The 23442-nt window shown below is 45.0% G+C and overlaps 1 protein-coding gene across 1 annotated transcript; it reads right to left on the reverse strand.

Moving 5' to 3' along the window:
* Positions 1–1313: 1313 nt before the first annotated feature.
* LOC139375444 (lysophosphatidylserine lipase ABHD12-like) lies at positions 1314–23417 on the reverse strand. Its single transcript, XM_071117234.1, has 13 exons — positions 23198–23417; positions 22482–22603; positions 22147–22252; positions 21054–21173; positions 20499–20529; positions 20360–20405; positions 19856–19985; positions 19388–19425; positions 17025–17170; positions 16598–16680; positions 6620–6698; positions 6338–6471; positions 1314–1615 (listed from the first exon to the last, which is right to left on the reverse strand). Exons 1-13 carry the CDS (start codon positions 23317–23319, stop codon positions 1564–1566), a joined length of 1209 nt encoding a protein of 402 aa, XP_070973335.1. The 5' UTR covers positions 23320–23417; the 3' UTR covers positions 1314–1563.
* Between the last annotated feature and the right edge of the window lie 25 nt (positions 23418–23442).

Consider the following 23442-nt stretch of genomic DNA (forward strand, 5'->3'; position numbering starts at 1 on the left):
TCAGAATAAACAACAGTCTGCTACATACCTTCAGAATAAACAAACAGTCTGCTACATACCTTCAGAATAAACAAACAGTCTGCTACATACCTTCAGAATAAACAAACAGTCTGCTACACACCTTCAGAATAAACAAACAACAGTCTGCTACATACCTTCAGAATAAACAACAGTCTGCTACATACCTTCAGAATAAACAAGCAACAGTCTGCTACATACCCTCAGAATAAACAACAGTCTGCTACATACCTTCAGAATAAACAACAGTCTGCTACATACCCTCAGAATCCACAAACAACAGTCTGCTACATACCTTCAGAATAAACAAGCAACAGTCTGCTACATACCTTCAGAATCCACAAACAACAGTCTGCTACGTACCTTCAGAATAAACAACAGTCTGCTACATACCTTCAGAATAAACAACAGTCTGCTACATACCTTCAGAATAAACAACAGTCTGCTACATACCTTCAGAATAAACAACAGTCTGCTACATACCTTCAGAATAAACAGTCTGCTACATACCTTCAGAATAAACAACAGTCTGCTACATACCTTCAGAATAAACAACAGTCTGCTACATACCTTCAGAATAAACAACAGTCTGCTACATACCTTCAGAATAAACAACAGTCTGCTACATACCTTCAGAATAAACAAACAGTCTGCTACATACCTTCAGAATAAACAACAGTCTGCTACATACCTTCAGAATAAACAAACAGTCTGCTACATACCTTCAGAATAAACAAACAGTCTGCTACATACCTTCAGAATAAACAAACAGTCTGCTACATACCTTCAGAATAAACAAGCAACAGTCTGCTACATACCTTCAGAATAAACAACAGTCTGCTACACACCTTCAGAATAAACAAACAGTCTGCTACATACCTTCAGAATAAACAAACAGTCTGCTACATACCTTCAGAATAAACAACAGTGCTACATACCTTCAGAATAAACAAACAGTCTGCTACATACCTTCAGAATAAACAAACGAAATTATCAAATTTTCCTCAGCATTTCTGAATCCACCTTCTAAATACAAGGTCAAATGGCAGCCTGTCCACTATATAGTGCACTACTGTTGACCGGACTGCTATTGGCCTTGGTCGAAAGTAGTGCACTGTAAAGTGAACAGGGGTGCCATTTGGGGAAACTGCCCGTTAGCCAGCTACCAGTGAGTGGTCCATACTTAGCAAAACTGTCTCATACTATATAGCGAGGGTTGAATATTTTCCATTATTAATGACCCTTGTTTTTTTCCCCAATGTTCTGTGTTGCATCAAAATAAATATATTTGTGTTTGATCGGATGTCTTTTTAATGTTGTTGAAAGTTTTTAATTGTAATATAATTCATACAGTCACTGACAACTATGAGAGACTAGTGCAATACACAAAATGACACTAGAAACATGGACGCGGCCCTTGTGAAAGTTTTTGAGTGAGGAACAAGGATCTCGCAAAGACCATGAACAGGCAATACTGTATGTGTAATTGTTCCTTTCTGGGGGGGGGGGTTTAGTAGGCAGCTCTTCCTCTAAAATGTCGCCGACTCACCGGACTATCGGTCTATCAATGTTGTTATTCTTGCTTTGTAGAAACCGCCTGCGGAGAAAAGCACATGGAAACCCAAATCATTTTCAAGACAGTGACTATCCCTTATTCTGAACTTCAAATCAAATCAAAATCAAATCAAATCAAATCAAATTTTATTTGTCACATACACATGGTTAGCAGATGTTAATGCGAGTGTAGCGAAATGCTTGTGCTTCTAGTTCCGACAATGCAGTAATAACAAGTAATCTAACTAACAATTCCAAAACTACTGTCTTGTACACAGTGTAAGGGGATAAAGAATATGTACATAAGGATATATGAATGAGTGATGGTACAGAGCAGCATAGGCAAGATACAGTAGATGGTATCGGGTACAGTATGTACAAATGAGATGAGTATGTAAACAAAGTGGCATAGTATAGTATAAAGTGGCTAGTGATACATGTATTACATAAGGATACCGTCGATGATATAGAGTACAGTATATACGTATGCGTATGAGATGAATAATGTAGGGTAAGTAACATTTATATAAGGTAGCATTGTTTAAAGTGGCTAGTGATATATTTACATCATTTCCCATCAATTCCCATTATTAAAGTGGCTGGAGTTGAGTCAGTGTCAGTGTGTTGGCAGCAGCCACTCAGTGTTAGTGGTGGCTGTTTAACAGTCTGATGGCCTTGAGATAGAAGCTGTTTTTCAGTCTCTCGGTCCCAGCTTTGATGCACCTGTACTGACCTCGCCTTCTGGATGATAGCGTGGTGAACAGGCAGTGGCTCGGGTGGTTGATGTCCTTGATGATCTTTATGGCCTTCCTGTGACATCGGGTGGTGTAGGTGTCCTGGAGGGCAGGTAGTTTGCCCCCGGTGATGCGTTGTGCAGACCTCACTACCCTCTGGAGAGCCTTACGGTTGAGGGCGGTGCAGTTGCCATACCAGGCGGTGATACAGCCCGCCAGGATGCTCTCGATTGTGCATCTGTAGAAGTTTGTGAGTGCTTTTGGTGACAAGCCGAATTTCTTCAGCCTCCTGAGGTTGAAGAGGCGCTGCTGCGCCTTCTTCACGATGCTGTCTGTGTGAGTGGACCAATTCAGTTTGTCTGTGATGTGTATGCCGAGGAACTTAAAACTTGCTACCCTCTCCACTACTGTTCCATCGATGTGGATAGGGGGGTGTTCCCTCTGCTGTTTCCTGAAGTCCACAATCATCTCCTTAGTTTTGTTGACGTTGAGTGTGAGGTTGTTTTCCTGACACCACACTCCGAGGGCCCTCACCTCCTCCCTGTAGGCCGTCTCATCGTTGTTGGTAATCAAGCCTACCACTGTTGTGTCGTCCGCAAACTTGATGATTGAGTTGGAGGCGTGCGTGGCCACGCAGTCGTGGGTGAACAGGGAGTACAGGAGAGGGCTCAGAACGCAACCTTGTGGGGCCCCAGTGTTGAGGATCAGCGGGGAGGAGATGTTGTTGCCTACCCTCACCACCTGGGGGCGGCCCGTCAGGAAGTCCAGTACCCAGTTGCACAGGGCGGGGTCGAGACCCAGGGTCTCGAGCTTGATGACGAGCTTGGAGGGTACTATGGTGTTGAATGCCGAGCTGTAGTCGATGAACAGCATTCTCACATAGGTATTCCTCTTGTCCAGATGGGTTAGGGCAGTGTGCAGTGTGGTTGAGATTGCATCGTCTATGGACCTATTTGGGCGGTAAGCAAATTGGAGTGGGTCTAGGGTGTCAGGTAGGGTGGAGGTGATATGGTCCTTGACTAGTCTCTCAAAGCACTTCATGATGACGGATGTGAGTGCTACGGGGCGGTAGTCATTTAGCTCAGTTACCTTAGCTTTCTTGGGAACAGGAACAATGGTGGCCCTCTTGAAGCATGTGGGAACAGCAGACTGGTATAGGGATTGATTGAATATGTCCGTAAACACACCGGCCAGCTGGTCTGCGCATGCTCTGAGGGCGCGGCTGGGGATGCCATCTGGGCCTGCAGCCTTGCGAGGGTTAACACGTTTAAATGTCTTACTCACCTCGGCTGCAGTGAAGGAGAGACCGCATGTTTTCGTTGCAGGCCGTGTCAGTGGCACTGTATTGTCCTCAAAGCGGGCAAAAAAGTTATTTAGTCTGCCTGGGAGCAAGACATCCTGGTCCGTGACTGGGCTGGGTTTCTTCCTGTAGTCCGTGATTGACTGTAGACCCTGCCACATGCCTCTTGTGTCTGAGCCGTTGAATTGAGATTCTACTTTGTCTCTGTACTGGCGCTTAGCTTGTTTGATAGCCTTGCGGAGGGAATAGCTGCACTGTTTGTATTCGGTCATGTTACCAGACACCTTGCCCTGATTAAAAGCAGTGGTTCGCGCTTTCAGTTTCACACGAATGCTGCCATCAATCCACGGTTTCTGGTTAGGGAATGTTTTAATCGTTGCTATGGGAACGACATCTTCAACGCACGTTCTAATGAACTCGCACACCGAATCAGCGTATTCGTCAATGTTGTTATCTGACGCAATACGAAACATCTCCCAGTCCACGTGATGGAAGCAGTCTTGGAGTGTGGAGTCAGCTTGGTCGGACCAGCGTTGGACAGACCTCAGCGTGGGAGCCTCTTGTTTTAGTTTCTGTCTGTAGGCAGGGATCAACAAAATGGAGTCGTGGTCAGCTTTTCCGAAAGGGGGGCGGGGCAGGGCCTTATATGCGTCGCGGAAGTTAGAGTAACAATGGTCCAAGGTCTTTCCTCCCCTGGTTGCGCAATCGATATGCTGATAAAATTTGGGGAGTCTTGTTTTCAGATTAGCCTTGTTAAAATCCCCAGCTACAATGAATGCAGCCTCCGGATAAATTGTTTCCAGTTTGCAGAGAGTTAAATAAAGTTCGTTCAGAGCCATCGATGTGTCTGCTTGGGGGGGGATATATACGGCTGTGATTATAATCGAAGAGAATTCTCTTGGTAGATAATGCGGTCTACATTTGATTGTGAGGAATTCTAAATCAGGTGAACAGAAGGATTTGAGTTCCTGTATGTTTCTTTCATCGCACCATGTCACGTTAGTCATAAGGCATACGCCCCCGCCCCTCTTTTTACCAGAAAGATGTTTTTTCCTGTCTGCGCGATGCGTGGAGAAACCTGTTGGCTGCACCGCTTCGGATTGCGTCTCTCCAGTAAGCCACGTTTCCGTGAAGCAAAGAACGTTACAGTCTCTGATGTCCCTCTGGAATGCTACCCTTGCTCGGATTTCATCAACCTTGTTGTCAAGAGACTGGACATTGGCAAGAAGAATGCTAGGGAGTGGTGCGCGCTGTGCCCGTCTCCGGAGTCTGACCAGAAGACCGCCTCGTTTCCCTCTCTTTCGGAGTCGTTTTTTTGGGTCGCTGCATAGGATCCACTCCGTTGTCCTGTTTGTAAGGCAGAACACAGGATCCGCGTCGCGAAAAACATATTCTTGGTCGTACTGATGGTGAGTTGATGCTGATCTTATATTCAGTAGTTCTTCTCGACTGTATGTAATGAAACCTAAGATGACCTGGGGTACTAATGTAAGAAATAACACGTAAAAAAACAAAAAACTGCATAGTTTCCTAGGAACGCGAAGCGAGGCGGCCATCTCTGTCGGCGCCGGAAGTACAAAACTTGACCCCATCCTTGTTAATTTCATATAAACAACTTGTGTTGAGAATCCAAATGGTGCCTTGTATAGTGCACTACTTTGGACCTGGGTCCATAGGGCTTGTGTTAAAAGTAGTGCACTATTACACTGAGTGGACAAAACATTAGGAACACCTTCCTAATATTGAGTTGTACCTCCTTTTTGTCCTCAGAATGACCTCAGTTCGTCAGGTCATGGACACTACAAGGTGTCGATAGCGTTCCACAGGGATGCTGGTCCATGTTGACTCCAATGCTTCCCACAGTTGTGTCCAGTCGGCTGGATGTCCTTTGGGTGGTGGACCATTCTGGATACACACGGGGGAACCCAGCAGTGTTGCAGTGCTTGACAAACTCAAACCAGTGCGGCTGACACCTACTACCACACCCCGTTCAAAGGCACTTAAGAGTAAATATTTTGTCTTGCCCATTCACCCTCCAAATGGCACACGACAACAATCCTTGTCTCGAGGCTTAAAAATCCTTCTTTAACCCGTCTCCTCCCCTTCATTCTACACTGATTTGAAGTTGATTTTACAAGTGACATCAATAAGGGATCATAGCTTTATTCACCAGCTGGATTCACCTGGTCAGTCTATGTCATGGAAAGAGCAGGTGTTCCTAAAGTTTTGTCCACTCAGTGACTTGGGCGCCATTTGGGACGCAAGCCAGCCCTTGTATTTTGTACTTTAAAATTAGAACAACGCAAGTAGTGTCCATTATCGGCAAAGATAACTTATATATAACTTACCCAACCACACTGGCCAGTTTGGAGTGATGGCTATATAACTTAACAACACTGGCCAGGTTGGAGTGATGGCTATATAACTTACCCAACCACACTGGCCAGGTTGGAGTCATGACTATATAACTTACCCAACAACACTGGCCAGGTTGGAGTCATGACTATATAACTTACCCAACAACACTGGCCAGGTTGGAGTCATGACTATATAACTTACCCAACCACACTGGCCAGGTTGGAGTGATGTCTATATAACTTACCCAACCACACTGGCCAGGTTGGAGTCATGACTATATAACTTACCCAACCACACTGGCCAGGTTGGCATGATGAATATATAACTTACCCAACCACACTGGCCAGGTTGGCGTCATGACTATATAACTTACCCAACCACACTGGCCAGGTTGGGATCCAAATAGATGTAGTTGTGTGAGTATCCTAAGGATCCACTGTAGGATACCATGTGCACCTGGTCCTCTGCATACCGTTGTCTACGGGCTTGAAGTGCAATCTGGTACAGCTGGGAAGACACACACACACACACACACACACATACATACATTCTAGCTCATTCTACTATAGTATAGTAACAGTGCACAGATCAATGTATGGGTTGGATTTAACAACCCTAAATCACTAAATGTCTTTAAGATCAGTATGTTACGTACCTTCTGGCTCATGTAAAAAGGAACCACATTGTCATCCTCAGCGTGTAGGAAAAGGATACGAGTGGTCAAGGTCTTTAAACTGCAGAAAGCAAACACAATAACCCAACGTCAGAGTCTAGCTACGGTACGAGATTAGAGGATTCTAGCTACGGTACGAGATTAGAGGAGTCTAGCTACAGTACGAGATTAGAGGAGTCTAACTACAGTACGAGATTAGAGGAGTCTAGCTACAGTACGAGATTAGAGGATTCTAGCTACAGTGCGAGATTAGAGGATTCTAGCTACAGTACGAGATTAGAGGATTCTAGCTACAGTACGAGATTAGAGGAGTCTAGCTACAGTACGAGATTAGAGGATTCTAGCTACAGTGCGAGATTAGAGGATTCTAGCTACAGTACGAGATTAGAGGATTCTAGCTACAGTGCGAGATTAGAGGATTCTAGCTACAGTACGAGATTAGATGATTCTAGCTACAGTGTGAGATTAGAGGATTCTAGCTACGGTACGAGATTAGATGATTCTAGCTACAGTGTGAGATTAGAGGATTCTAGCTACGGTACGAGATTAGAGGATTCTAGCTACGGTGCGAGATTAGAGGATTCTAGCTACGATATGAGATTAGAGGATTCTAGCTACAGTGCGAGATTAGAGGATTCTAGCTACAGTACGAGATTAGAGGATTCTAGCTACAGTGCGAGATTAGAGGATTCTAGCTAGGGTACGAGATTAGAGGATTCTAGCTACAGTGTGAGATTAGAGGAGTCTAGCTACAGTACAAGATAAGAGGATTCTAGCTACGGTACGAGATTAGAGGATTCTAGCTAGGGTACGAGATTAGAGGAGTCTAGCTACATTACAAGATTAGAGGAGTCTAGCTACAGTACGAGATTAGAGGAGTCTAGCTACAGTACGAGATTAGAAGATTCTAGCTACAGTACGAGATTAGAGGAGTCTAGCTACAATACGAGATTAGAGGATTCTAGCTACAGTACGAGATTAGAGAATTCTAGCTACAGTACGAGATTAGAAGATTCTAGCTACAGTACGAGATTAGATGAGTCTAGCTACAGTACGAGATTAGAGGATTCTAGCTAGAGTACGAGATTAGAGGATTCTAGCTACAGTGCGAGATTAGAGGATTCTAGCTACAATACGAGATTAGAGGCTTCTAGCTACAATACAAGATTAGAGGAGTCTAGCTACAGTACGAGATTAGAGGATTCCAGCTACCAGAGATGGGCTGCATTCCAAATGGCACCCTATTGTGATCGTAGACTACAGGGTACGGAGAGCCGAGCACACTCCCATTCACATCGACGGGGCTGTAGTGGAGCGGGTCGAGAGTTTCAAGTTCCTCCCTGTCCACATCACTAAGGATCTATCATGGTCCACACACATCAATCAACACAGTCATGAAGACGGCATGACAACGCCTCTTCCCATTCTGGAAGCTAATAAATATTCGACATGGGACCTCAGATCCTCTAAAAGTTACACGGCTGCACCATTGAGAGCATTCTGATCGGTTGCATCACCGCCTGGTATGGCAACTGCTCGCCACCCGACCGCAAGGCGATACAGAGGGTAAGTGTGTACAGCCCAGTATATCACTGGGGGCCAAAATCCTTGCCTTCCAGGATCTCTGTACCCAGGCGCTGTTAGAGGACTTGCCAAGTTAAATAAAATCAAAGAGGAAGGTCCTAAAAAGTATCAGACTCCAGCCGCCCAAGTCACAGACTGTTCTCTTTGCTTCCGCGCGGCAAGCGGTGCCGGAGCGCCAAGTCTGGGACCAAAAGGCACCTGAACAGCTTCTACCCCCCCAAACCCATAGTACTGATGAACAGTTCATCTTTTATTTCTTATTTAACCAGGCAAGTCAGTTAAGAACAAATTCTTATTTACAATGACGGCCTACCCTGGGCCAAACCCTCCCGTAACCCGGACGACGCTGGGCCAATTGTGAGCCACCCTATGGGACTCCCGATCACGGCCTGGTTGTGATACAGCCCGGGATCGAACCAGGGCCTGTAGTGATGCCTCTAACACTGAGATGCAATGCTTTAGACCGCAGCGCAACTCTGGAGCCTCAAATGGCTACCTGGACTATTTACATACACTCCCCTTTTATTATTTATCTACCCACACACCCACTGGTCTCTACCCACACACCCACTGGTCTCTACCCACACACCCACTGGTCTCTACCCACACACCCACTGGTCTCTACCCACACACCCAATGGTCTCTACCCACACACCTACTGGTCTCTACCCACACACCCACTGGTCTCTACCAACACACCCACTGGTCTCTACCCACACACCCACTGGTCTCTACCCACACACCCACTGGTCTCTACCCACACACCCACTGGTCTCTACCCACACACTCACTGGTCTCTACCCACACACCCACTGGTCTCTACCCACACACCCACTGGTCTCTACCCACACACCCACTGGTCTCTACCCACACACCCACTGGTCTCTACCCACACACCCACTGGTCTCTACCCACACACCCACTGGTCTCTACCCACTGGTCTCTACCCACACACCCACTGGTCTCTACCCACACACCCACTGGTCTCTACCCACACACCCACTGGTCTCTACCCACACACCCACTGGTCTCTACCCACACACCCACTGGTCTCTACCCACACACCCACTGGTCTCTACCCACACACCCACTGGTCTCTACCCACACACTCACTGGTCTCTACCCACACACCCACTGGTCTCTACCCACTGGTCTCTACCCACACACCCACTGGTCTCTACCCACACACTCATTGGTCTCTACCCACACACTCATTGGTCTCTACCCACACACTCACTGGTCTCTACCCACACACCCACTGGTCTCTACCCACACACCCACTGGTCTCTACCCACACACCCACTGGACTCCACCCACACACCCATTGGTCTCTACCCACTGGTCTCTAATCACTGGTCTCTACTCACTGGTCTCTACTCACTCGTCTCTAATCACTGGTCTCTACTCACTGGTCTCTAATCACTGGTCTCTACTCACTGGTCTCTAATCACTGGTCTCTAATCACTGGTCTCAAATCACTGGTCTCTACTCACTGGTCTCTAATCACTGGTCTCTAATCACTGGTCTCTACTCACTGGTCTCTAATCACTGGTCTCTACCCACTGGTCTCTACCCACACACCCACTGGTCTCTACTCACTGGTCTCTACTCACTGGTCTCTACCCACTGGTCTCTACCCACACACTCACTGGTCTCTACCCACTGGTCTCTACCCACACACCCACTGGTCTCTACCCACACACCCACTGGTCTCTACCCACACACCCACTGGTCTCTACTCACTGGTCTCTACCCACTGGTCTCTACCCACACACCCACTGGTCTCTACCCACTGGTCTCTACCCACACACCCACTGGTCTCTACCCACACACCCACTGGTCTCTACCCACACACCCACTGGTCTCAACTCACTGGTCTCTACCCACTGGTCTCTACCCACACACCCACTGGTCTCTACCCACACACCCACTGGTCTCTACCCACTGGTCTCTACCCACACACCCACTGGTCTCTACTCACACACCCACTGGTCTCTACCCACACACCCACTGGTCTCTACCCACACACCCACTGGTCTCTACCCACTGGTCTCTACCCACACACCCACTGGTCTCTACCCACACACCCACTGGTCTCTACCCACACACCCACTGGTCTCTACCCACACACCCACTGGTCTCTACCCACTGGTCTCTACCCACACACCCACTGGTCTCTACTCACACACCCACTGGTCTCTACCCACTGGTCTCTACCCACACACCCACTGGTCTCTACCCACACACCCACTGGTCTCTACCCACACACTCACTGGTCTCTACCCACACACCCACTGGTCTCAACTCACTGGTCTCTACCATCTGGTCTCTACCATCTGGTCTCTACCCACTGGTCTCTACCCACACACCCACTGGTCTCTACCCACACACCCACTGGTCTCTACCCACACACCCACTGGTCTCTACTCACTGGTCTCTACCCACTGGTCTCTACCCACACACCCACTGGTCTCTACCCACACACCCACTGGTCTCTACCCACACACCCACTGGTCTCTACTCACTGGTCTCTACCCACTGGTCTCTACCCACTGGTCTCTACCCACACACCCACTGGTCTCTACCCACACACCCACTGGTCTCTACCCACTGGTCTCTACCCACACACCCACTGGTCTCTACCCACACACCCACTGGTCTCTACCCACACACCCACTGGACTCCAACCACACACCCATTGGTCTCTACCCACTGGTCTCTACTCACTGGTCTCTACTCACTGGTCTCTAATCACTGGTCTCTACTCACTGGTCTCTACTCACTGGTCTCTAATCACTGGTCTCTAATCACTGGTCTCTAATCACTGGTCTCTACCCACTGGTCTCTACCCACACACCCACTGGTCTCTACCCACTGGTCTCTACCCACTGGTCTCTACCCACACACCCACTGGTCTCTACCCACACACCCACTGGTCTCTACCCACACACCCACTGGTCTCTACCCACACACCCACTGGTCTCTACTCACTGGTCTCTACCCACTGGTCTCTACCCACTGGTCTCTACCCACACACCCACTGGTCTCTACCCACACACCCACTGGTCTCTACTCACTGGTCTCTACCCACTGGTCTCTACCCACTGGTCTCTACCCACACACCCACTGGTCTCTACCCACACACCCACTGGTCTCTACCCACTGGTCTCTACCCACACACCCACTGGTCTCTACCCACACACCCACTGGTCTCTACCCACACACCCACTGGACTCCAACCACACACCCATTGGTCTCTACCCACTGGTCTCTACCCACTGGTCTCTACCCACTGGTCTCTACTCACTGGTCTCTACTCACTGGTCTCTAATCACTGGTCTCTACTCACTGGTCTCTAATCACTGGTCTCTACTCACTGGTCTCTACTCACTGGTCTCTACTCACTGGTCTCTACTCACTGGTCTCTACTCACTGGTCTCTAATCACTGGTCTCTAATCACTGGTCTCTACCCACACACCCACTGTTCTCTACCCACTGGTCTCTACCCACACACCCACTGGTCTCTACCCACTGGTCTCTACCCACACACCCACTGGTCTCTACTCACTGGTCTCTACTCACTGGTCTCTACCCACACACCCACTGTTCTCTACCCACTGGTCTCTACCCACACACCCACTGGTCTCTACCCACTGGTCTCTACCCACACACCCACTAGACTCTACCCACACACCCATTGGCTCTATGTACACCCACTGGACTCTACCCACACACCCACTGGTCTCTACCCACACACCCACTGGTCTCTACCAACACACCCACGGGTCTCTACCCACACACCCACTGGAACTACCCACACACCCACTGGTCTCTACCCACACACCCACTGGTCTCTACCCACACACCCATTGGACTCCACCCTCTGGTCTCTACCCACACACCCACTGGTCTCTACCCACACACCCATTGGACTCCACCCACACACCCACTGGTCTCTATGTACACCCACTGGTCTCTACCCACTGGACTCTACCCACACACCCATTGGCTCTATGTACACCCACTAGACTCTACCCACACACCCATTGGCTCCATGTACACCCACTGGACTCTACCCACTGGTCTCTACCCACACACCCACTAGATTCTACCCACACACCCATTGGCTTTATGTACACCCACTGGACTCTACCCACACACCCATTGGCTCTATGTACACCCACTGGACTCTACCCACACACCCATTGGCTCTATGTACACCCACTAGACTCTACCCACACACTCACACATACTACACTGGCACTCCAACACACACACACACACACACACACACATACTACATACACTAACACACACAAAACACACATGCATAATGACGCCACACGTACAGTAGATGCTTTCACTCTAATCCCTACCCACATATTACCTAACCCACCTAGTACCTCTACCCACATATTACCTAACCTACTTGGTACCCCTACCCACATATTACCTCAACTACCTGGTACCCCTACCCACATGTTACCTAACCTACCTGGTACCCCTACCCACATATTACCTCAACTACCTGGTACCCCTACCCACATATTACCTCAACTACCTGGTAGCCCTGCACATTGACTCAGTACTGTTACCCTGTATATAGCCATGATATTACCTGGTACCCCTGCACATTGACTCAGTACTGGTACTCCTTGTATATAGCCATGTTACTACCTGGTACCCCTGCACATTGACTCAGTACTGGTACCCTGTATATAGCCATGTTACTACCTGGTACCCCTGCACATTGACTCAGTACTGGTACTCCTTGTATATAGCCATGTTACTACCTGGTAGCCCTGCACATTGACTGATTGAAACAGGTACTCCTTGTTTATAGCCTCGTTATTGTTTTTGTGTTACTATTTCCTTTTTTATTTAGCAAATATTTTTCTTACTTTTAACTCTGCATTGTTGGTTTAAGCTCCTAAGTATTTCACTGTCAGGTCTACTACACCTGTTGTATTCAGCATTTCACTGTCAGGTCTACTACACCTGTTGTATTCAGCATTTCACTGTGAGGTCTACTACACCTGTTGTACTCAGCATTTCACTGTAAGGTCTACTACACCTGTTGTATTCAGCATTTCACTGTGAGGTCTACTACACCTGTTGTATTCAGCATTTCACTGTAAGGTCTACTACACCTGTTGTATTCAGCATTTCACTATGAGGTCTACTACACCTGTTGTATTCAGCATTTCACTGTAAGGTCTACTACACCTGTTGTATTCAGTATTTCACTGTGAGGTCTACTACACCTGTTGTATTCAGCATTTCACTGTAAGGTCTACTACACCTGTTGTATTCAGCATTTCACTGTAAGGTCTACTAAACCTGTTGTATTCAGCATTTCACTGTAAGGTCTACTACACCTGTTGTATTCAGCATTTCACTGTAAGGTCAACCTACACCTGTTGTACAGCATTTCACTGTAAGGTCTACTACACCTGTTGTACAGCATTTCACTCTAAGGTCTACTAAACCTGTTGTATTCAGCATTTCACTGTAAGGTCTACTACACCTGTTGAATTCAGCATTTCACTGTGAGGTCTACTAAACCTGTTGTATTCAGCATTTCACTGTGAGGTCTACTACACCTGTTGTATTCATCATTTCACTGTAAGGTCTACTACACCTGTTGTATTCAGCATTTCACTGTAAGGTCTACTACACCTGTTGAATTCAGCATTTCACTGTAAGGTCTACTAAACCTGTTGTATTCAGCATTTCACTGTAAGGTCTACTACACCTGTTGTATTCAGCATTTCACTGTGAGGTCTACTACACCTGTTGTATTCAGCATTTCACTGTAAGGTCTACTACACCTGTTGTATTCAGCATTTCACTGTAAGGTCTACTACACCTGTTGAATTCAGCATTTCACTGTAAGGTCTACTAAACCTGTTGTACAGCATTTCACTCTAAGGTCTACTAAACCTGTTGTATTCAGCATTTCACTGTGAGGTCTACTACACCTGTTGTATTCAGCATTTCACTGTGAGGTCTACTACACCTGTTGTATTCATCATTTCACTGTAAGGTCTACTACACCTGTTGTATTCAGCATTTCACTGTAAGGTCTACTACACCTGTTGAATTCAGCATTTCACTGTAAGGTCTACTAAACCTGTTGTATTCAGCATTTCACTGTAAGGTCTACTACACCTGTTGTATTCAGCATTTCACTGTGAGGTCTACTACACCTGTTGTATTCAGCATTTCACTGTAAGGTCTACTACACCTGTTGTATTCAGCATTTCACTGTAAGGTCTACTACACCTGTTGAATTCAGCATTTCACTGTGAGGTCTACTAAACCTGTTGTATTCAGCATTTCACTGTGAGGTCTACTACACCTGTTGTATTCATCATTTCACTGTAAGGTCTACTACACCTGTTGTATTCAGCATTTCACTGTAAGGTCTACTACACCTGTTGAATTCAGCATTTCACTGTAAGGTCTACTAAACCTGTTGTATTCAGCATTTCACTGTAAGGTCTACTACACCTGTTGAATTCAGCATTTCACTGTAAGGTCTACTACACCTGTTGTATTCAACATTTCACTGTGAGGTCTACTACACCTGTTGTACTCAGCATTTCACTGTAAGGTCTACTACACCTGTTGTATTCAGCATTTCACTGTAAGGTCTACTACACCTGTTGTATTCAGCATTTCACTGTGAGGTCTACTACACCTGTTGTACTCAGCATTTCACTGTAAGGTCTACTACACCTGTTGTATTCAGCATTTCACTGTGAGGTCTACTACACCTGTTGTATTCAGCATTTCACTGTAAGGTCTACTACACCTGTTGTATTCAGCATTTCACTATGAGGTCTACTACACCTGTTGTATTCAGCATTTCACTGTAAGGTCTACTACACCTGTTGTATTCAGTATTTCACTGTGAGGTCTACTACACCTGTTGTATTCAGCATTTCACTGTAAGGTCTACTACACCTGTTGTATTCAGCATTTCACTGTAAGGTCTACTAAACCTGTTGTATTCAGCATTTCACTGTAAGGTCTACTACACCTGTTGTATTCAGCATTTCACTGTAAGGTCAACCTACACCTGTTGTACAGCATTTCACTGTAAGGTCTACTACACCTGTTGTACAGCATTTCACTCTAAGGTCTACTAAACCTGTTGTATTCAGCATTTCACTGTGAGGTCTACTACACCTGTTGTATTCAGCATTTCACTGTGAGGTCTACTACACCTGTTGTATTCATCATTTCACTGTAAGGTCTACTACACCTGTTGAATTCAGCATTTCACTGTAAGGTCTACTAAACCTGTTGTACAGCATTTCACTCTAAGGTCTACTAAACCTGTTGTATTCAGCATTTCACTGTGAGGTCTACTACACCTGTTGTATTCAGCATTTCACTGTGAGGTCTACTACACCTGTTGTATTCATCATTTCACTGTAAGGTCTACTACACCTGTTGTATTCAGCATTTCACTGTAAGGTCTACTACACCTGTTGAATTCAGCATTTCACTGTAAGGTCTACTAAACCTGTTGTATTCAGCATTTCACTGTAAGGTCTACTACACCTGTTGTATTCAGCATTTCACTGTAAGGTCTACTACACCTGTTGAATTCAGCATTTCACTGTGAGGTCTACTACACCTGTTGTATTCAGCATTTCACTGTGAGGTCTACTACACCTGTTGTATTCATCATTTCACTGTAAGGTCTACTACACCTGTTGTATTCAGCATTTCACTGTAAGGTCTACTACACCTGTTGAATTCAGCATTTCACTGTAAGGTCTACTAAACCTGTTGTATTCAGCATTTCACTGTAAGGTCTACTACACCTGTTGTATTCAGCATTTCACTGTGAGGTCTACTACACCTGTTGTATTCAGCATTTCACTGTAAGGTCTACTACACCTGTTGTATTCAGCATTTCACTGTAAGGTCTACTACACCTGTTGAATTCAGCATTTCACTGTAAGGTCTACTAAACCTGTTGTATTCAGCATTTCACTGTGAGGTCTACTACACCTGTTGTATTCAGCATTTCACTGTAAGGTCTACTACACCTGTTGTATTCAGCATTTCACTGTGAGGTCTACTACACCTGGTGTATTCAGCATTTCACTGTGAGGTCTACTACACCTGTCGTATTCAGCATTTCACTGTGAGGTCTACTAAACCTGTTGTATTCAGCGTTTCACTGTAAGGTCTACTACACCTGTTGTATTCAGCGTTTCACTGTAAGGCACTATACAGTAGTGCACTACCTCTGACCAGAGCCCTATAGGTCAAAATGTGCGGCACTATACAGTAGTGCACTATGGGACACAGCCGTCCTCTACCTGTGTTGTTATGTTAACACAGGCCGTACTTACTTTTCATCATTAGCGAACACCATGTTGTTGCTTCGCATGACATGATGAAGAACGCTCTGAAAACCCGGAAGACACTGATACATCTGAATAGAGAAGGGAACAACGATATCAGTTCAGAAATCTCTTGAGCGTAACTAGTCCTAGAGTAGAGCAATACGGGTCAAAAATACAGGAAGGAGATGGATGGATTGATGAATCATTCTTGTGAAACGGGGGAATTTATTAAGCCACCTTTGGGTTTCATAGTGCAATAACACACTGTTACACAAGGCCGCAGAGAGGGGAAGGGGAGAGAGAGAGAGAGACAGAGAGACAGAGAGAGAGAGACAGAGAGAGAGAGAGAGAGACAGAGAGAGAGAGAGACAGAGAGAGAGACAGAGAGAGAGGGACAGAGAGAGAGAGAGAAAGAGAGAGAGAGAGACCTCACCACACTAAGGGGATGGCTGGCTACTTCCTCCTCCATATTGGTGTACGGAGCCTCCAGGATCACACCATCGACAGCATAGCTTGGCTCCAGATCGGCTTGTGTTACGGCCCTCAGATCGCGTGCTCTTTCTCTTGCCAACTCCATTGCTGTCATGACAAACATGGAAACATGTCAAGACAAACATGTCATGACAACCATGGAAACATGTCAAGACAAGTATGGAAACATGTCAAGACAAACATGTCAAGACAAACATGGAAACATGTCAAGACAAACATGGAAACATGTCAAGACAAACATGTCATGACAAACATGGAAACATGTCAAGACAAACATGGAAACCTGTCAAGACAAACCTGGAAACATGTCAAGACAAACATGGAAACCTGTCAAGACAAACATGTCAAGACAAACATGGAAACATGTCAAGACGAACATGGAAACATGTCAAGACAAACATGGAAACATGTCAAGACAAACATGGAAACATGTCAAGACAAACCTGGAAACATGTCAAGACAAACCTGGAAACATGTCAAGACAAACATGGAAACCTGTCAAGACAAACATAGAAACATGTCAAGACAAACATGTCAAGACAAACATGTCAAGACAACCCTGGAAACATGTCAAGTCAAACCTGGAAACATGTCAAGACAAACATGTCAAGACAAACATGTCAAGACAAACATGGAAACATGTCAAGACAAACATGGAAACCTGTCAAGACAAACATGGAAACATGTCAAGACAAACATGTCCAGACAAACATGGAAACATGTCAAGACAAACCTGGAAACATGTCAAGACAAACATGGAAACATGTCAAGACAAACATGGAAACATGTCATGACAAACATGGAAACATGTCAAGACAAACCTGGAAACATGTCATGACAAACATGGAAACATGTCAAGACAAACCTGGAAACATGTCAAGACAAACCTGGAAACATGTCAAGACAAAAATGGAAACATGTCAAGACAAACCTGGAAACATGTCAAGACAAACATGGAAACATGTCATGACAAACATGGAAACATGTCAAGACAAACCTGGAAACATGTCAAGACAAACCTGGAAACATGTCAAGACAAACATGGAAACATGTCAAGACAAACATGGAAACATGTCAAGACAATTTTTTTTGTCATAGATCCATTATTAATGTTATGTTCAATTAGTGACTTCTTTAGACTTCCATAATGAATGCTTGAACTGCATGCCGAAAGGTTATGTTTAAAGACACAGTCCGGGAGATGGAACTGCATGCTGAAAGGTTATGTTTAAAGATACAGTCCGGGATCTTAAAGCACGACAAATTTGTAACACAGATTTATGTTACAAAGCTGTCATCAAGGCAAAGGGTGGCATCTTTGAATAATCCAAAATATAAAATATTTTTTGGTTACTACATGATTCCTTATGTGTTATTTCATAGTTTTGATGTCTTCACTATAATTCTACAATGTAGAAAATAGTTTTAAAAAATAAAGAAAAACCCTTGAATGAGTAGGTTTGTCCAAACTGGTACTGTGTGTATAATATACGAATTGCAAAAAAGCAGGATGTAAAACTACATATGAAATGGAATGACGTTAGGACACAAAAAAAACAGGGACCCGGTTTGGCTCTTGAGCACCACTATCAAAACTACTGGCTGAAATTATACAAAAAAGTTCCGGAGCATCACTTTAAATAGTTTGGAGCGTGTGTAGAGTGCGACTTCCTTTCTTTTATACAGTTTATTCTCCCTCAGACAGCACCTCTACACAGGGGTTGTCATGGTTTTTAATAGAGGTTCTATCAGTGGCCGCGTGCATAAACTCGGGCTGCATACTGAATGTTGAGATTACGTTGAGGTCGGTCACTGACGTTGGCAGCGCAAACAGACTGGCACGCAGGCTATCGAGACCAGTCACTGACGTTGAAAACAACAGGGAAAATAACAATTGAGTGCACTTCCAAATCAGATGAATAAATTGTCGAAATCGAAAATCAATGGTAGCTGTGAAGGTAGATAAACGAACTAGGTCAGAAGTGCTCAAATGTCCTAGAAGGTCCGGTTCGATATTGTCATTAAACCTAATTTTCTGTTGTTTTTTTTTTTTGTTTTTTTTTGACGGTATTGACCTCATTCTGGGTCCGGCCCACGGTCCACCTATTGAGGTATGACTGAATTAACTAAACCTATATCAGAGTCCGCTCACTATGAAAACTATTGAGGGATCTGAAGACTTCTGACTTTGTTCTTCACCACTGACAAACTATATGTCCGATTCTCCACACTTTTCCCTGTCATGAATTTACAAACATATTTGATTGGTGTAGGAACTGTCTGGAGCCGGTGGCAGTAACTCACCCTGTTCCTGTATCTTTACAGCAGCGTTGGTGGCCACCCTGCGGAGAGAGTTCACACATCTCCATTTTGGGGGAAAGAGTCTAGAATGAAACCCAGGGTGAATCCCAAATTGCCCGCCATAAGCCTTAAACCCTCTGCACTTGTGGGGATCTTAAGAGAATTTTGATCAGTATAACCCATGGTGAAAACTTCCACCTAGCCTATCAGAGGGCAAGGTGGAGATACTAGCGGATAGGTTAAACCTGTCAAATACTCTCAGAGCTTCACAAATGTGTCTTAGGGGTCCATTTGAGATGCTTCTACACCTGCATTGCTTGTTGTTTGGGGGTTTTAGGCTGGGTTTCTGTACAGCACTTTGTGACATCAGCTGATGTAAGAAGGGCTTTATAAATACATTTGATTGATTGAGATTGGGCCCAAATGTTTCAACAACAAAACCCCAAAAATGCCTGGAAGACACTCACTCACCCCGTACCCAGGGAATGTCCCCACAGACTGATCTGGCTGGTCCTGCTGCGTGTCTTTACCCACTGGTACAGATAGAGGGCGTCAGAGGTCAACCCAACCTCACTGGGCTCCCCACTGGAATCTCCATAACCTGGGTGGGTGGGTGGGGGGGGGGGGGGGGGGGGACGACAAGGTGACAAAGAAGCCCTTTGATTCATGATGTCACTATGGCTGCTTTCACCCTGGCTAGAGGATATTTCCACTCTGCTACCATGACAACAAATCTGATGCAAAAAAAAAAAATATGTAAATGAATTGCAAAATATTAAATATATTTACCTTTGAGAGGAACACTACGTTAACCACATGAAGTTCTATTTTCGAATGAATTAATGAATTCGTAAATTAATTAATTTTTATTTACATGTCAAATCGTCTTACATGATTATTTGACGCATCTGAGTTTTTGTAACGGCCAGGGAAATATAACAATATATGTGTATATTAATTGTTATTTGTGCTTACCTCTGTAGTCCAGTGACAGTACATGATACCCTGCTGCACTTAGGATCTAGAAAATAGACAGGCTTGGTTAGGACATCCTTATTTTAACCCAATACTCCAAAATCCATTTTTTTTTTCAGACTAGAACAACATACAGTACCTTCACAAGTTCCACTCTGTGGTTTATGGCCCTTTGGACATGACAGAACAGTTTGAGAGTTTAGAAACATAAAACAGAACAACAACAAAAAAACTCCTTCTCATTCATTGAAACAACACTAGGATGACTATGGTATATCTGTGGAACAAAATCGAGGGATGTCACTGATTTCCTTAATCTCGGGAACTAAGAATCAAACAAGTGACTGCTGGGATGTATTCATCAGGCACAACATGGAAGAAAACATCCTGAAACAGGGAACCTGTTCTTATTTTCCAAAAGGAACACTAATGTTCTATTTCCAAAACATTTTACCACGGTGTTCCCTAATGAACATGGCCCTGATGATGTAATAATACCCACTGGACTTCATTAGGAGAGTCTACCAGGATGTGCATCCCAAATGGCCCCCTATTCCCTATATAGTGCATTACTCTTGACCAGGGCCCATACCTCCCTCACCCATAGGGCTCTGGTCAAATGTAGTGCACTATATAGGGAATAGGGATCCATTTAGGATACACACAGGGTCTCTACCCCCAACACTAGACCCACCTGGAGCCCACGTTGCCGTGGAGATAGATGATAACAGGAGAACCATCTCCCAGAGTCTCACTGTACCACTCAGGGCCGGCCCCCTGGGCCTTCTCCCATTGGCTGTCGGGAACCGTATGCCTAAGAGACACAGACAGCGCAAACAAACAGTGCAGAGTGAAGTTACTTACTTAAGTTACTTTTTACACTTAAGTAACCACAACTTGAGCCCAAAAACAGATTGTATTTGAAAATAACATTAATTTCATAGCTTGATTGCACTGAGACACAATCACATACACAATATATACAAAAGTATGTGGACACCCCTAAACATTTGGCTATTTCAGCCACATCCACTGCTGACAGGTGTATAAAATCGAGCACACAGCCATGCAATCTCCATAGACAAACATTGGCAGTACTGTAGAATGGCCTTACTGAAGAGCTCGGTGAAATTTCTGCCCTGCTAGAGCTGCCCCGGTCAACTAAGTGCTGTTATTGTAAAGTGGAAATGTTTAGGAGCAACAACGGCTCAGCCGGGAAGTGGTAGGCCACATAAGCTCACAGAATGGGCCCGCCGGGTGCTGAAGCACGTAATGAGTAAAAATCGCCTGTCCTCGGTTGCAACACTCACTACTGAGTTCCAAACTGCCTCTGGAAAGTAGAATCAAATAGTTAACTTGCCTAAATATTCTGAAATAACTTTTTTTTTTAGAAAGAAAGACAGAAAGAAAGAAAGAAAGAAAGAAAGAAAGTTAGAAAGAAAGAAAGTTAGAAAGAAAGAAAGAAAGTTAGAAAGAAAGAAAGAAAGAAAGAAAGAAAGAAAGAAAGAAAGAAAGAAAGAAAGAGAACTTCAAATGGACATGGTCTAATTGACTCAACAACCAAAAACACATTTTGAAGTTTAGTTTGAAAATCAGTCGATATTTTGGATTGTTTATCAAAATTAACTGGCTAACTTCTTGATAATGATTTGTATTATACCCGTCTGCAATGATTGAAAAACACTTGACTGGTGAAAACAACAATGGGAGCCCCTATGGGCCCTGGTCAAAAGTAGTGCACTATGTAGGGAATAGGGTGCCTATTTGAGACGTATCCACTGACTTACCATACACCCAGTGAGATCCCCTCCTCTGGACTGAGGTAGAAGTTTAGAGTGTGGTTCAGGGAGAGCTCTGCTGGACTGGCCAGGTCCACGAGGTACGGAATCCTTACTGATAACAGATTTCAAAACAAAATGGAGGTTATCAGTCTTTATTCAGTTCCTACCTGTCTGATCATTCCGTGCAATAATACTACAGAACACACAGTAGTTTGCTATATATACACAATCAATATGGTGTGCGGCATAGGCAGAGGCAATATTCAATGATGTCATTTCATTATTTTTTTTTTACACCATGTTGATTTTCAAAAGGGTCAGACTGAACTCCCTCTACGTACACCAGTGAGAAAAGACAACATGGCCTAGTATCCATGGAAACAGGCAGAGAATGACAGGCAGAGAGATGTAGACGATACACTGCAGTAAGATCGCCTTCTTCAGAATGGATAACCCCGGAGAGCTGTAAGATAAGATAAGAAAACTTTATAGTCCAAAATGGAAATGTATCTTCTTTGGCGCTCTCTGGCTTTCATTCACTGAGACTTATGAGGTAAGAATGATGCCGTTGAAAATGGTGTGAACACGCAAGAGAGGTCTCATAACGGGGCAAAACAATAGTAGCTTTAAGTGCCGTGCATTATAACAACTTTACAGTACATTACACATCTATATACTCGTAGATTAAACACTGGTAGGCTATGTCATGTTAGTCCACCAGACGGCTGTCTCTCTCTCTCTCTCTCTCTCTCTCTCTCTCTCTCTCTCTCTCTCTCTCTCTCTCTCTCTGTCTCTCTCTCTCTCTCTCTCTCTCTCTGTCTCTCTGTCTCTCTCTCTCTCTCTCTCTCTGTCTCTCTCTCTCTCTCTCTCTGTCTCTCTGTCTCTCTGTCTCTCTCTCTCTCTGTCTCTCTCTCTGTCTCTCTCTCTCTCTCTCTTTCTCTCTCTCTCTCTCTCTCTGCAATTGATCCTGGGGACAAGGTTAGCTATGACAACACTGAAACGAGTGAAAATACAGTCCTAGAAGCTGGCTTCGGAGCATGAAGGCTACAGTACTTACTACTGTGACCGTTCACTTGTAACAGTTTCCAGTTTGCAGTAAGACTTCTTATTTTCAGACCCAGGGGTTTCCTTGCTGTCCTTGGTCTTAGTTTCGTTTTCTGTATCAACTGTTTTACTCATTTTGAAGTGTAAACTAAACTGCAGAGACCTTTACTGACAGAAATTGTCGAGAGAGCATGTATGTTTACTTCCTGGTGACAGGAAGGATTGGGACATATGAGGTGAAGGGTTGTCTCTGTGTAA

The sequence above is a fragment of the Oncorhynchus clarkii genome, chromosome 19, assembly GCF_045791955.1.
Source record: "Oncorhynchus clarkii lewisi isolate Uvic-CL-2024 chromosome 19, UVic_Ocla_1.0, whole genome shotgun sequence".
Classification (NCBI taxonomy): Eukaryota; Metazoa; Chordata; class Actinopteri; order Salmoniformes; family Salmonidae; genus Oncorhynchus; species Oncorhynchus clarkii.